General features: G+C 51.8%; 1 protein-coding gene across 1 annotated transcript in view; it reads right to left on the reverse strand.

Annotated features, from left to right (window-relative positions):
- The window catches only part of LOC132812803 (beta-adrenergic receptor kinase 1-like), a gene marked incomplete at its 5' end in the record, with an annotated part of 53,213 nt that overhangs the window by 14,508 nt on the left and 22,556 nt on the right, over positions 1–16,149 (reverse strand). The window contains 4 exons of the mRNA XM_060823019.1: positions 669–831; positions 4,789–4,872; positions 8,566–8,632; positions 10,484–10,584. Of these exons, the coding sequence (XP_060679002.1) occupies positions 669–831; positions 4,789–4,872; positions 8,566–8,632; positions 10,484–10,584 (415 nt within the window). The remainder of the gene's footprint in view (positions 1–668; positions 832–4,788; positions 4,873–8,565; positions 8,633–10,483; positions 10,585–16,149) is intronic.

A 16,149-nucleotide genomic window follows, 5' to 3' on the forward strand; every position in this document is an offset into this window, starting at 1 on the left:
GAGACAGACAGACAGAGACACTCAGAGAGATAGAGAGACTCAGAGAGAGAGAGAGAGAGAGACGCAGAGAGAGACAGAGAGAGAGAGAGACAGAGAGACAGAGACAGAGAGAGAGACAGACAGCGAGAAGATTGACAGTCAGACAGATAAGTAGAGAGACACAGAGTCTGTAACTGTGTGTGTATGTGTGACTGTGAGTGGATGGAACTGTCTGTGAGTGTGTACCCGTCTGTATGTAACTATCTGTGTGTATGTAACTGTCTGTGTGTGTAACTGCCTCTGCCTGTGTGTGTGTGTGTGTGTGTGTGTGTGCCTGTGTGTGTAAAACAGTCTCTACCTGTGCGAGTGTCAGTGCGTAAAACTCCCTCCTCCTGTGCGTGTGTGTGTAACTGCCTCTGCCTGTGTGTGTGTGTAACTCCCCCCACCTCTGCGTGTGTGTGTGTAACTCCCCCCACCTCTGCGTGTAACTCCCCCCACCTCTGCGTGTGTGCGTGTAACTCCCCCCACCTCTGCGTGTGTGTGTGCGCGTGTGCACACGCAGGGCCATGTGTCTGGGTGAATGTGCACTGGGCATGTCAGTGGGGATGTGCCAGGCTGACCGGCGGGTCCAGTACCAGGCCTGGCACTATGGCAGGAATGGTGAAGCCACCACAGCACACTGACCCTACCTGCCAGCCCATCAGGATCCCAGTGTTTCCAGCCGTGAGCAGCAAGTTCCTGATCCGCTGCCTCATTGACTTCCCCAAAAATGGTATCAACGATCTCTGAGGACCAACGTTCCGGCATGGTCACAGCGAAATTCCGGAAGAGTTCCTCATCACTTCCCAGCAACTGCATCAGGATGGAGACGGAGAGAGAGAGAGAGAGAGTGTCTCACTCACACAGCACAGAGAGAGTGTGTCTCACTCACACAGCACAGAGAGAGTGTGTCTCACTCACACTCACACAGCACAGAGAGAGTGTGTCTCACTCACACTCACACAGCACAGAGAGAGTGTGTCTCACTCAGTCACACAGCACAGAGAGAGTGTGTCTCACTCACAGTCACACAGCACAGAGAGAGCGTGTCTCACTCACACTCACACAGCACAGAGAGAGTGTGTCTCACTCAGTCACACAGCACAGAGAGAGTGTGTCTCACTCACACAGCACAGAGAGAGTGTGTCTCACTCACACTCACACAGCACAGAGAGAGTGTGTCTCACTCACACTCACACAGCACAGAGAGAGTGTGTCTCACTCACACAGCACAGAGAGAGTGTGTCTCACTCACACAGCACAGAGAGAGTGTGTCTCACTCACACAGCACAGAGAGAGTGTGTCTCACTCACACAGCACAGAGAGAGTGTCTCACTCACACAGCACAGAGAGAGTGTGTCTCACTCACACAGCACAGAGAGAGTGTGTCTCACTCACAGTCACACAGCACAGAGAGAGTGTGTCTCACTCACACAGCACAGAGAGAGTGTGTCTCACTCACAGCACAGAGAGAGTGTGTCTCACTCACACTCACACAGCACAGAGAGAGTGTGTCTCACTCACACTCACACAGCACAGAGAGAGTGTGTCTCACTCACACAGCACAGAGAGAGTGTGTCTCACTCACAGTCACACAGCACAGAGAGAGTGTGTCTCACTCACACAGCACAGAGAGAGTGTGTCTCACTCACACAGCACAGAGAGAGAGTGTCTCACTCACACAGCACAGAGAGAGAGTGTCTCACTCACAGTCACACAGCACAGAGAGAGTGTGTCTCACTCACAGTCACACAGCACAGAGAGAGTGTGTCTCACTCACACAGCACAGAGAGAGTGTGTCTCACTCACAGCACAGAGAGAGTGTGTCTCACTCACACTCACACAGCACAGAGAGAGTGTGTCTCACTCACACTCACACAGCACAGAGAGAGTGTGTCTCACTCACACAGCACAGAGAGAGTGTGTCTCACTCACACTCACACAGCACAGAGAGAGTGTGTCTCACTCACACTCACACAGCACAGAGAGAGTGTGTCTCACTCACACAGCACAGAGAGAGTGTGTCTCACTCACAGTCACACAGCACAGAGAGAGTGTGTCTCACTCACACAGCACAGAGAGAGTGTGTCTCACTCACACAGCACAGAGAGAGTGTGTCTCACTCACAGTCACACAGCACAGAGAGAGTGTGTCTCACTCACACAGCACAGAGAGAGAGTGTCTCACTCACAGTCACACAGCACAGAGAGAGTGTGTCTCACTCACACAGCACAGAGAGAGTGTGTCTCACTCACACAGCACAGAGAGAGTGTGTCTCACTCACACTCACACAGCACAGAGAGAGTGTGTCTCACTCACACAGCACAGAGAGAGTGTGTCTCACTCACACAGCACAGAGAGAGCGTGTCTCACTCACACAGCACAGAGAGAGTGTGTCTCACTCACAGTCACACAGCACAGAGAGAGTGTCTCACTCACACAGCACAGAGAGAGTGTGTCTCACTCACACAGCACAGAGAGAGTGTGTCTCACTCACAGTCACACAGCACAGAGAGAGTGTGTCTCACTCACACAGCACAGAGAGAGTGTGTCTCACTCACACAGCACAGAGAGAGTGTGTCTCACTCACAGTCACACAGCACAGAGAGAGTGTCTCACTCACACTCACACAGCACAGAGAGAGTGTCTCACTCACAGTCACACAGCACAGAGAGAGTGTGTCTCACTCACAGTCACACAGCACAGAGAGAGTGTGTCTCACAGTCACACAGCACAGAGAGAGTGTGTCTCACTCACACAGCACAGAGTGTGTCTCACTCACACAGCACAGAGAGAGTGTGTCTCACTCACAGTCACACAGCACAGAGAGAGTGTGTCTCACTCACACAGCAGAGAGAGAGTGTGTCTCACTCACAGTCACACAGCACAGAGAGAGTGTCTCACTCACACTCACACAGCACAGAGAGAGTGTGTCTCACTCACACTCACACAGCACAGAGAGAGTGTGTCTCACTCACACAGCACAGAGAGAGTGTGTCTCACTCACACAGCACAGAGAGAGTGTCTCACTCACACAGCACAGAGAGTGTCTCACTCACAGTCACACAGCACAGAGAGAGTGTGTCTCACTCACACAGCACAGAGAGAGTGTGTCTCACTCACAGTCACACAGCACAGAGAGAGTGTGTCTCACTCACAGTCACACAGCACAGAGAGAGTGTGTCTCACTCACACAGCAGAGAGTGTGTCTCACTCACAGTCACACAGCACAGAGAGAGTGTCTCACTCACACTCACACAGCACAGAGAGAGTGTGTCTCACTCACACTCACACAGCACAGAGAGAGTGTGTCTCACTCACACAGCACAGAGAGAGTGTGTCTCACTCACACAGCACAGAGAGAGAGTGTCTCACTCACAGTCACACAGCACAGAGAGAGTGTGTCTCACTCACACAGCACAGAGAGAGTGTGTCTCACTCACAGTCACACAGCACAGAGAGAGTGTGTCTCACTCACACAGCACAGAGAGAGTGTGTCTCACTCACAGTCACACAGCACAGAGAGAGTGTCTCACTCACAGTCACACAGCACAGAGAGAGTGTCTCACTCACACTCACACAGCACAGAGAGAGTGTGTCTCACTCACACTCACACAGCACAGAGAGAGTGTGTCTCACTCACACAGCACAGAGAGAGTGTGTCTCACTCACACAGCACAGAGAGAGAGTGTCTCACTCACAGTCACACAGCACAGAGAGAGTGTGTCTCACTCACACAGCACAGAGAGAGTGTGTCTCACTCACAGTCACACAGCACAGAGAGAGTGTGTCTCACTCACACAGCACAGAGAGAGTGTGTCTCACTCACACAGCACAGAGAGAGTGTGTCTCACTCACACAGCACAGAGAGAGTGTCTCACTCACAGTCACACAGCACAGAGAGAGTGTGTCTCACTCACACAGCACAGAGAGAGTGTGTCTCACTCACACAGCACAGAGAGAGTGTGTCTCACTCACACAGCACAGAGAGAGTGTGTCTCACTCACAGTCACACAGCACAGAGAGAGTGTGTCTCACTCACACAGCACAGAGAGAGTGTGTCTCACTCACACAGCACAGAGAGAGTGTGTCTCACTCACACAGCACAGAGAGAGTGTGTCTCACTCACACAGCACAGAGAGAGTGTGTCTCACTCACAGTCACACAGCACAGAGAGAGTGTGTCTCACTCACACTCACACAGCACAGAGAGAGTGTGTCTCACTCACACAGCACAGAGAGAGTGTGTCTCACTCACACAGCACAGAGAGAGAGTGTCTCACTCACAGTCACACAGCACAGAGAGAGTGTGTCTCACTCACACAGCACAGAGAGAGTGTGTCTCACTCACAGTCACACAGCACAGAGAGAGTGTGTCTCACTCACACAGCACAGAGAGAGTGTGTCTCACTCACACAGCACAGAGAGAGTGTGTCTCACTCACAGTCACACAGCACAGAGAGAGTGTGTCTCACTCACAGTCACACAGCACAGAGAGAGTGTGTCTCACTCACACAGCACAGAGAGAGTGTGTCTCACTCACAGTCACACAGCACAGAGAGTGTGTCTCACTCACAGTCACACAGCACAGAGAGAGTGTCTCACTCACAGTCACACAGCACAGAGAGAGTGTGTCTCACTCACAGTCACACAGCACAGAGAGAGTGTCTCACTCACACAGCACAGAGAGAGTGTGTCTCACTCACAGTCACACAGCACAGAGAGAGTGTGTCTCACTCACAGTCAGACAGAATGATACGATGTTTATTACCGAGCTGTGTTTCCCCTCGATGTGCTCCAAGTGCAGGCTGGTATCCAGCCCAGCTTCCCGAGGTGGTATAAGTGGGGGTGGGTACTGTAACAGACAGCACAGACTGGGTTAGGGAGCTGGAACCCACCCTCCACCTCATCAACACTCCCTATCACGTAAACCGTCCATGCTCTACATTCCCTCCCTACCTCTGTAACCTGCTACAGCCCTGACACCCCCTCCCTATGGGACAGACACAACGATACGCACTCTGCTTTCAACACTCAATGTTCCCAGTGTGGGTCTCACTGAGGGATATAGAGACCGGAACTGTGCACAGTGCTCCCAGTGCGGATCTGACTGAGGGATATAGAGACAGGAACTGTGCACAGTGCTCCCAGTGTGGGTCTGACTGAGGGATATAGAGACTGGAACTGTGCACAGTGCTCCCAGTGTGGGTCTGACTGAGGGATATAGAGACCGGAACTGTGCACAGTGCTCCCAGTGTGGGTCTGACTGAGGGATATAGAGACCGGAACTGTGCACAGTGCTCCCAGTGTGGGTCTGACTGAGGGATATAGAGACCGGAACTATGCACAGTGCTCCCAGTGTGGGTCTGACTGAGGGATATAGAGACCGGAACTGTGCACAGTGCTCCCAGTGTGGGTCTGACTGAGGGATATAGAGACAGGAACTGTGCACATTGCTCCCAGTGTGGGTCTGACTGAGGGATATAGAGACCGGAACTGTGCACAGTGCTCCCAGTGTGGGTCTGACTGAGGGATATAGAGACAGGAACTGTGCACATTGCTCCCAGTGTGGGTCTGACTGAGGGATATAGAGACCGGAACTGTGCACAGTGCTCCCAGTGTGGGTCTGACTGAGGGATATAGAGACTGGAACTGTGCACAGTGCTCCCAGTGTGGGTCTGACTGAGGGATATAGAGACAGGAACTGTGCACAGTGCTCCCAGTGTGGGTCTGACTGAGGGATATAGAGACCGGAACTGTGCACAGTGCTCCCAGTGTGGGTCTGACTGAGGGATATAGAGACAGGAACTGTGCACAGTGCTCCCAGTGTGGGTCTGACTGAGGGATATAGAGACCGGAACTGTGCACAGTGCTCCCAGTGTGGGTCTGACTGAGGGATATAGAGACCGGAACTGTACACAGTGCTCCCAGTGTGGGTCTGACTGAGGGATATAGAGACAGGAACTGTGCACAGTGCTCCCAGTGTGGGTCTGACTGAGGGATATAGAGACCGGAACTGTGCACAGTGCTCCCAGTGTGGGTCTGACTGAGGGATATAGAGACCGGAACTGTGCACAGTGCTCCCAGTGTGGGTCTGACTGAGGGATATAGAGACCGGAACTGTGCACAGTGCTCCCAGTGTGGGTCTGACTGAGGGATATAGAGACCGGAACTGTGCACAGTGCTCCCAGTGTGGGTCTGACTGAGGGATATAGAGACCGGAACTGTGCACAGTGCTCCCAGTGTGGGTCTGACTGAGGGATATAGAGACCGGAACTGTGCACAGTGCTCCCAGTGTGGGTCTGACTGAGGGATATAGAGACAGGAACTGTGCACAGTGCTCCCAGTGTGGGTCTGACTGAGGGATATAGAGACAGGAACTGTGCACAGTGCTCCCAGTGTGGGTCTGACTGAGGGATATAGAGACAGGAACTGTGCACAGTGCTCCCAGTGTGGGTCTGACTGAGGGATATACAGACCGGAACTGTGCACAGTGCTCCCAGTGTGTGTCTGACTGAGGGATATAGAGACCGGAACTGTGCACAGTGCTCCCAGTGTGGGTCTGACTGAGGGATATAGAGACCGGAACTGTGCACAGTGCTCCCAGTGTGGGTCTGACTGAGGGATATAGAGACCGGAACTGTGCACAGTGCTCCCAGTGTGGGTCTGACTGAGGGATATAGAGACCGGAACTGTACACAGTGCTCCCAGTGTGGGTCTGACTGAGGGATATAGAGACCGGAACTGTGCACAGTGCTCCCAGTGTGGGTCTGACTGAGGGATATAGAGACCGGAACTGTGCACAGTGCTCCCAGTGTGGGTCTGACTGAGGGATATAGAGACAGGAACTGTGCACAGTGCTCCCAGTGTGGGTCTGACTGAGGGATATAGAGACCGGAACTGTGCACAGTGCTCCCAGTGTGGGTCTGACTGAGGGATATAGAGACCGGAACTGTGCACAGTGCTCCCAGTGTGGGTCTGACTGAGGGATATAGAGACCGGAACTGTGCACAGTGCTCCCAGTGTGGGTCTGACTGAGGGATATAGAGACAGGAACTGTGCACAGTGCTCCCAGTGTGGGTCTGACTGAGGGATATAGAGACAGGAACTGTGCTCAGTGCTCCCAGTGTGGGTCTGACTGAGGGATATAGAGACCGGAACTGTGCACAGTGCTCCCAGTGTGGGTCTGACTGAGGGATATAGAGACCGGAACTGTGCTCAGTGCTCCCAGTGTGGGTCTGACTGAGGGATATAGAGACCGGAACTGTGCACAGTGCTCCCAGTGTGGGTCTGACTGAGGGATATAGAGACAGGAACTGTGCACAGTGCTCCCAGTGTGGGTCTGACTGAGGGATATAGAGACAGGAACTGTGCTCAGTGCTCCCAGTGTGGGTCTGACTGAGGGATATAGAGACCGGAACTGTGCACAGTGCTCCCAGTGTGGGTCTGACTGAGGGATATAGAGACCGGAACTGTGCACAGTGCTCCCAGTGTGGGTCTGACTGAGGGATATAGAGACAGGAACTGTGCACAGTGCTCCCAGTGTGGGTCTGACTGAGGGATATAGAGACAGGAACTGTGCACAGTGCTCCCAGTGTGGGTCTGACTGAGGGATATAGAGACAGGAACTGTGCACAGTGCTCCCAGTGTGGGTCTGACTGAGGGATATACAGACCGGAACTGTGCACAGTGCTCCCAGTGTGTGTCTGACTGAGGGATATAGAGACCGGAACTGTGCACAGTGCTCCCAGTGTGGGTCTGACTGAGGGATATAGAGACCGGAACTGTGCACAGTGCTCCCAGTGTGGGTCTGACTGAGGGATATAGAGACCGGAACTGTGCACAGTGCTCCCAGTGTGGGTCTGACTGAGGGATATAGAGACCGGAACTGTACACAGTGCTCCCAGTGTGGGTCTGACTGAGGGATATAGAGACCGGAACTGTGCACAGTGCTCCCAGTGTGGGTCTGACTGAGGGATATAGAGACTGGAACTGTGCACAGTGCTCCCAGTGTGGGTCTGACTGAGGGATATAGAGACAGGAACTGTGCACAGTGCTCCCAGTGTGGGTCTGACTGAGGGATATAGAGACCGGAACTGTGCACAGTGCTCCCAGTGTGGGTCTGACTGAGGGATATAGAGACCGGAACTGTGCACAGTGCTCCCAGTGTGGGTCTGACTGAGGGATATAGAGACCGGAACTGTGCACAGTGCTCCCAGTGTGGGTCTGACTGAGGGATATAGAGACAGGAACTGTGCACAGTGCTCCCAGTGTGGGTCTGACTGAGGGATATAGAGACAGGAACTGTGCTCAGTGCTCCCAGTGTGGGTCTGACTGAGGGATATAGAGACAGGAACTGTACACAGTGCTCCCAGTGTGGGTCTAACTGAGGGATATAGAGACAGGAACTGTGCACAGTGCTCCCAGTGTGGGTCTGACTGAGGGATATAGAGACCGGAATTGTGTGCAGTAATTCCCTGATCCCAAACTGGCAGTTTGATAAGGGTTCAGTCCGATGGGATGTGACGGGTTCCTGAGGGAGATTTACCTCTTGCACGTAGACCATGTGCCAGTTCACGTTGGTGAAAAATGGGTGCGATTTCAATTCCAAAGCCCTGCAAGACAGCAGATTAATCACACAGGGCAGCACTCTCTCAGGGAGATATCTGTACACTGACTGGTGTCTCTCAGTCCCCTCTCTCTCTCTCAGGGAGATATCTGTACACTGCCTGGTGTCTCTCAGTCCCTCTCTCTCTCTCAGGGAGATATCTGTACACTGACTGGTGTCTCTCAGTCCCCCCTCTCTCTCTCAGGGAGATATCTGTACACTGACTGGTGTCTCTCAGTCCCCTCTCTCTCTCTCCGGGAGAAATCTGTACACTGACTGGTGTCTCTCAGTCCCCTCTCTCTCAGGGAGATATCTGTACACTGCCTGGTGTCTCTCAGTCCCCTCTCTCTCAGGGAGATATCTGTACACTGACTGGTGTCTCTCAGTCCCCTCTCTCTCTCAGGGAGATATCTGTACACTGACTGGTGTCCCTCAGTCCCCTCTCTCTCTCAGGGAGATATCTGTCCACTGACTGGTGTCTCTCAGTCCCCTCTCTCTCTCTCTCAGGGAGATATCTGTACACTGACTGGTGTCTCTCAGTCCCCTCTCTCTCTCAGGGAGATACCTGTACACTGACTGGTGTCTCTCAGTCCCCTCTCTCTCTCTCAGGGAGATATCTGTACACTGCCTGATGTCTCTCAGTCCCCTCTCTCTCAGGGAGATATCTGTACACTGACTGGTGTCTCTCAGTCCCCTCTCTCTCTCAGGGAGATATCTGTACACTGACTGGTGTCTCTCAGTCCCCTCTCTCAGGGAGATATCTGTACACTGACTGGTGTCTCTCAGTCCCCTCTCTCTCTCAGGGAGATATCTGTACACTGACTGGTGTCCCTCAGTCCCCTCTCTCTCTCAGGGAGATATCTGTACACTGACTGGTGTCTCTCAGTCCCCTCTCTCTCTCAGGGAGATATCTGTACACTGACTGGTGTCTCTCAGTCCCCTCTCTCTCAGGGAGATATCTGTACACTGACTGGTGTCTCTCAGTCCCCTCTCTCTCTCAGGGAGATATCTGTACACTGACTGGTGTCCCTCAGTCCCCTCTCTCTCTCAGGGAGATATCTGTACACTGACTGGTGTCTCTCAGTCCCCTCTCTCTCTCAGGGAGATATCTGTACACTGACTGGTGTCTCTCAGTCCCCCCTCTCTCTCAGGGAGATATCTGTACACTGACTGGTGTCTCTCAGTTCCCTCTCTCTCTCTCAGGGAGATATCTGTACACTGACTGGTGTCTCTCAGTCCCCCCCCCCCCCCCTCTCTCTCTCAGGGAGATATCTGTACACTGACTGGTGTCTCTCAGTCCCCCTCTCTCTCTCAGGGAGATATCTGTACACTGACTGGTGTCTCTCAGTCCCCTCTCTCTCAGGGAGATATCTGTACACTGCCTGGTGTCTCTCAGTCCTCTCTCTCTCTCTCAGGGAGATATCTGTACACTGACTGGTGTCTCTCAGTCCCTCTCTCTCTCTCAGGGAGATATCTGTACACTGACTGGTGTCTCTCAGTCCCCCCTCTCTCTCAGGGAGATATCTGTACACTGACTGGTGTCTCTCAGTCCCCTCTCTCTCAGGGAGATATCTGTACACTGCCTGGTGTCTCTCAGTCCCCTCTCTCTCTCTCAGGGAGATATCTGTACACTGACTGGTGTCTCTCAGTCCCTCTCTCTCTCTCTCTCAGGGAGATATCTGTACACTGACTGGTGTCTCTCAGTCCCTCTCTCTCTCTCTCTCAGGGAGATATCTGTACACTGACTGGTGTCTCTCAGTCCCCTCTCTCTCAGGGAGATATCTGTACACTGACTGGTGTCTCTCAGTCCCCCCCCTCTCTCTCAGGGAGATATCTGTACACGGCCTGGGGTACCTACCCTTGGTTGGTACATCCCAGCCTCTGGTCCACGACAGGTTGCAGCAGCCCCTTCAGCAGTGACTCCATCTCTGGGCTGTAATCGTCCCGGAGATCGAGAGGCTAGGCCAGAAAGGGAGAGAGTTGGAGTGTGGGCATGTGTGAAAGAGAGAGAGAGAGAGAGAGACAGAGAGAGAGAGTCTGAGTGTGTACATTCGCGAGAGAGAGAGAGTCTGAGTGTGTACATTCGTGTGTGAGAGAGAGAGAGGGTCTGAGTGTGTACATTCGTGTGATAGAGAGAGAGAGTCTGAGTGTGTACATTCGTGTGAGAGAGAGAGAGTCTGAGAGTGTACATTCGTGTGAGAGAGAGGGAGAGTCTGAGTGTGTACATTCGTGTGAGAGAGAGAGTCCGAGTGTGTACTTTCGTGTGTGAGAGAGAGAGAGAGAGACTGAGTGTGTACATTCGTGTGAGAGAGAGAGAGTCTGAGAGTGTACAGTCGTGTGAGAGAGAGAGTCTGAGTGTGTACATTCGTGTGAGAGAGAGAGAGAGAGCCTGAGTGTGTACATTCGTGTGAGAGAGAGAGAGAGTCTGAGTGTGTACATTCGTGTGAGAGTGAGAGAGAGTCTGAGTGTGTACATTCGTATGAGAGAGAGAGTCCGAGTGTGTACATTCGTGTGAGAGAGAGAGAGAGAGAGTCTGAGTGTGTACATTCGTGTGAGAGAGAGAGAGAGAGAGTCTGAGTGTGTACATTCGTGTGTGAGAGAGAGAGAGAGTCCGAGTGTGTACATTCGTGTGAGAGAGAGAGTCCGAGTGTGTACATTCGTGTGAGAGAGAGTGAGTCCGAGTGTGTACATTCGTGTGAGAGAGAGTGAGTCCGAGTGTGTACATTCGTGTGAGAGAGAGAGTCTGAGTGTGTACATTCGTGTGAGGGAGAGAGAGAGTCTGAGTGTGTACATTCGTGTGAGAGAGAGAGAGAGAGAGAGAGAGTCCGAGTGTGTACATTCGTGTGAGAGAGAGGGAGAGTCTGAGTGTGTACATTCGTGTGTGAGAGAGAGAAAGTCCGAGTGTGTACATTCGTGTGAGAGAGAGAGAGAGTCTGAGTGTGTACATTCGTGTGAGAGAGAGAGTCCGAGTGTGTACATTCGTGTGAGTCAGAGAGAGAGTCCGAGTGTGTACATTCGTGTGAGTCAGAGAGAGAGTCCGAGTGTGTACATTCATGTGAGAGAGAGAGAGAGTGAGTCCGAGTGTGTACATTCGTGTGTGAGAGAGAGAGAGAGAGAGAGTCTGAGTGTGTACATTCATGTGAGAGAGAGGGAGAGTCTGAGTGTGTACATTCGTGTGTGAGAGAGAGAGAAAGTCCGAGTGTGTACATTCGTGTGTGAGAGAGAGTCTGAGTGTGTACATTTGTGTGTGAGAGAGAGTCCGAGTGTGTACATTCGTGTGAGAGAGAGAGAGAGTCTGAGTGTGTACATTCGTGTGTGAGAGTGAGAGAGTCTGAGTGTGTACATTCGTGTGTGAGAGAGAGAGAGAGAGTCCGAGTGTGTACATTCGTGTGAGAGAGAGGGAGAGTCCGAGTGTGTACATTCGTGTGAGAGAGAGAGAGTCTGAGTGTGTACATTCGTGTGAGTCAGAGAGAGAGTCCGAGTGTGTACATTCGTGTGAGTCAGAGAGAGAGAGAAAGTCCGAGTGTGTACATTCGTGTGAGAGAGAGAGAGAGTCCGAGTGTGTACATTTGTGTGAGAGAGAGGGAGAGTCCGAGTGTGTAAATTCGTGTGAGAGAGAGTGAAAGTCCGAGTGTGTACATTCGTGTGAGAGAGAGAGTCTGAGTGTGTACATTCGTGTGAGTCAGAGAGAGAGTCCGAGTGTGTACATTCGTGTGAGTCAGAGAGAGAGAGAAAGTCCGAGTGTGTACATTCGTGTGAGAGAGAGAGAGAGTCCGAGTGTGTACATTTGTGTGAGAGAGAGGGAGAGTCCGAGTGTGTAAATTCGTGTGAGAGAGAGTGAAAGTCCGAGTGTGTACATTCGTGTGAGAGAGAGAGAGTCTGAGTGTGTACATTCGTGTGAGTCAGAGAGAGAGTCCGAGTGTGTACATTCGTGTGAGTCAGAGAGAGAGAGAAAGTCCGAGTGTGTACATTCGTGTGAGAGAGAGAGAGAGAGTCCGAGTGTGTACATTTGTGAGAGAGAGAGGGAGAGTCTGAGTGTGTACATTCGTGTGAGAGAGAGGGAGAGTCTGAGTGTGTACATTCGTGTGAGTCAGAGAGAGAGTCTGAGTGTGTACATTCGTGTGAGTCAGAGAGAGAGTCCGAGTGTGTACATTCGTGTGAGTCAGAGAGAGAGTCCGAGTGTGTACATTCGTGTGAGAGAGAGAGAGTCTGAGTGTGTACATTCGTGTGAGAGAGAGGGAGAGTCTGAGTGTGTACATTCGTGTGAGTCAGAGAGAGAGTCCGAGTGTGTACATTCGTGTGAGAGAGAGAGAGTCTGAGTGTGTACATTCGTGTGACAGAGAGGGAGAGTCCGAGTGTGTACATTCGTGTGAGAGAGAGAGAGTCCGAGTGTGTACATTCGTGTGAGAGAGGGAGAGTCTGAGTGTGTACATTCGTGTGAGAGAGAGAGAGAGAGTCCGAGTGTGTACATTCGTGTGAGACAGAGAGAGAGAGTCTGAGTGTGTACATTCGTGTGAGAGTGAGGGAGAGTCTGAGTGTGTATATTCGTGTGTGAGAGAGTCCGAGTGTGTACATTCGTATGAGAGAGAGGGAGAGAGAGTCTGAGTGTGTACATTCGTGTGAGACAGAGAGAGAGAGAGTCCGAGTGTGTACATTCGTGTGAGAGAGAGTGAGTCCAAGTGTGTACATTCGTGTGAGAGAGAGAGTCTGAGTGTGTACATTCGTGTGAGAGAGAGAGAGTCTGAGTGTGTACATTCGTGTGAGAGAGAGAGAGAGAGAGAGTCCGAGTGTGTACATTCGTGTGAGAGAGAGGGAGAGTCTGAGTGTGTACATTCGTGTGTGAGAGAGAGAAAGTCCGAGTGTGTACATTCGTGTGAGAGAGAGAGTCTGAGTGTGTACATTCGTGTGAGAGAGAGTCCGAGTGTGTACATTCGTGTGAGAGAGAGAGAGAGTCCGAGTGTGTACATTCGTGTGAGTCAGAGAGAGAGTCCGAGTGTGTACATTCGTGTGAGTCAGAGAGAGAGTCCGAGTGTGTACATTCATGTGAGAGAGAGAGAGAGTGAGTCCGAGTGTGTACATTCGTGTGTGAGAGAGAGAGAGAGAGAGAGAGTCTGAGTGTGTACATTCATGTGAGAGAGAGGGAGAGTCTGAGTGTGTACATTCGTGTGTGAGAGAGAGAGAAAGTCCGAGTGTGTACATTCGTGTGTGAGAGAGAGAGAGTCTGAGTGTGTACATTTGTGTGTGAGAGAGAGTCCGAGTGTGTACATTCGTGTGAGAGAGAGAGAGAGTCTGAGTGTGTACATTCGTGTGTGAGAGTGAGAGAGTCTGAGTGTGTACATTCGTGTGTGAGAGAGAGAGAGAGTCCGAGTGTGTACATTCGTGTGAGAGAGAGGGAGAGTCTGAGTGTGTAAATTCGTGTGAGAGAGAGTGAAAGTCCGAGTGTGTACATTCGTGTGAGAGAGAGAGAGTCTGAGTGTGTACATTCGTGTGAGTCAGAGAGAGAGTCCGAGTGTGTACATTCGTGTGAGTCAGAGAGAGAGAGAAAGTCCGAGTGTGTACATTCGTGTGAGAGAGAGAGAGAGTCCGAGTGTGTACATTTGTGTGAGAGAGAGGGAGAGTCTGAGTGTGTACATTCGTGTGACAGAGAGGGAGAGTCTGAGTGTGTACAATCATGTGAGAGAGAGAGAGAAAGTCCGAGTGTGTACATTCGTGTGAGTCAGAGAGTCCGAGTGTGTACATACGTGTGAGTCAGAGAGAGAGTCCGAGTGTGTACATTCGTGTGAGAGAGAGAGAGTCTGAGTGTGTACATTCGTGTGAGAGAGAGAGAGAGTCTGAGTGTGTACATTCGTGTGAGAGAGAGGGAGAGTCTGAGTGTGTACATTCGTGTGAGTCAGAGAGAGAGTCCGAGTGTGTACATTCGTGTGAGTCAGAGAGAGAGTCCGAGTGTGTACATTCGTGTGAGAGAGAGAGAGTCTGAGTGTGTACATTCGTGTGAGAGAGAGGGAGAGTCTGAGTGTGTACATTCGTGTGAGAGAGAGAGAGAGAGTCCGAGTGTGTACATTCGTGTGAGTCAGAGAGAGAGTCCGAGTGTGTACATTCGTGTGAGAGAGAGAGAGTCTGAGTGTGTACATTCGTGTGACAGAGAGGGAGAGTCCGAGTGTGTACATTCGTGTGAGAGAGAGAGAGTCCGAGTGTGTACATTCGTGTGAGAGAGGGAGAGTCTGAGTGTGTACATTCGTGTGAGAGAGAGAGAGAGAGTCCGAGTGTGTACATTCGTGTGAGACAGAGAGAGAGAGTCTGAGTGTGTACATTCGTGTGAGAGTGAGGGAGAGTCTGAGTGTGTACATTCGTGTGTGAGAGAGTCCGAGTGTGTACATTCGTATGAGAGAGAGGGAGAGAGAGTCTGAGTGTGTACATTCGTGTGAGACAGAGAGAGAGAGAGTCTGAGTGTGTACATTCGTGTGAGAGAGAGAGAGAGAGTCTGAGTGTGTACATTCGTGTGTGAGAGAGTCCGGGTGTGTACATTCGTGTGAGAGAGAGAGAGACTGAGTGTGTACATTCGTGTGAGAGAGAGAGAGAGTCTGAGTGTGTGCATTCGTGTGAGAGAGAGGGAGAGAGAGTCCGAGTGTGTACATTCGTGTGAGAGAGAGAGAGAGAGTGAGAGAGTCTGTGTGCGCGTGTGCACAAGAGAGCGAGGAAGTAAAGTGTGAGTGAGAGTTCAGGCGAGAGAGAAAATGAGAGATTGAGACTGAGAGTGAGACACAAAGTGAGAAAGTGTGAGACAGAGTGTGATGTGATGTGACAGAGGTGGGACAGAGTTCAAGAGGGAGACTGAGACTGATGGATTAATGTCCATTGGTGATGTGGAGTAGGAGGGAACGGGAAAGGGATTGGATCCATTGGGATTGAGGAGGGTGAGAGGAAATGGGAAGGGGTTTGGGTCCATTGGGATTGAGGAGGGTGAGAGGAAATGGGAAGGGGTTTGGGTCCATTGGGAAGGGGTTTGGGTCCATTGGGATTGAGGAGGGTGAGAGGGAATGGGAAAGGGTTTGGGTCCATTGGGATTGAGGAGGGTGAGAGGGAATGGGAACGGATTTGGGTCCATTGGGATTGAGGAGGGTGAGAGGGAATGGGAAGGGGTTTGGGTCCATTGGGATTGTGGAGAGTGAGAGGGAATGGGAACGGATTTGGGTCCATTGGGATTGAGGAGGGTGAGAGGAAATGGGAAGGGGTTTGGGTCCATTGGGATTGTGGAGAGCGGGAGTGGATGGGAAGAGAACTGGGCCCATTGGGAGCATTAGAGTGGACGGGATGGGAAGGGAATCAAATCCATTGGGATTGAGGGAGAGGGTGAGGGGGGGGGGGGGGGGGGGGGGGAAGGGGTTTGGGTCCACTGGGATTGAGGAGAGTGGTAGAGAACAGGAAGGGGATTGGATCCATTATTAATTTGGAGAGTGGGAGGGAATGGGAAGGGGTTTGGGTCTATTGGGATTGAGGAGAGTGGGAGGGAATGGGAAGGGGTTT

This window comes from Hemiscyllium ocellatum, unplaced genomic scaffold (assembly GCF_020745735.1).
Source record: "Hemiscyllium ocellatum isolate sHemOce1 unplaced genomic scaffold, sHemOce1.pat.X.cur. scaffold_3041_pat_ctg1, whole genome shotgun sequence".
NCBI lineage: Eukaryota > Metazoa > Chordata > Chondrichthyes > Orectolobiformes > Hemiscylliidae > Hemiscyllium > Hemiscyllium ocellatum.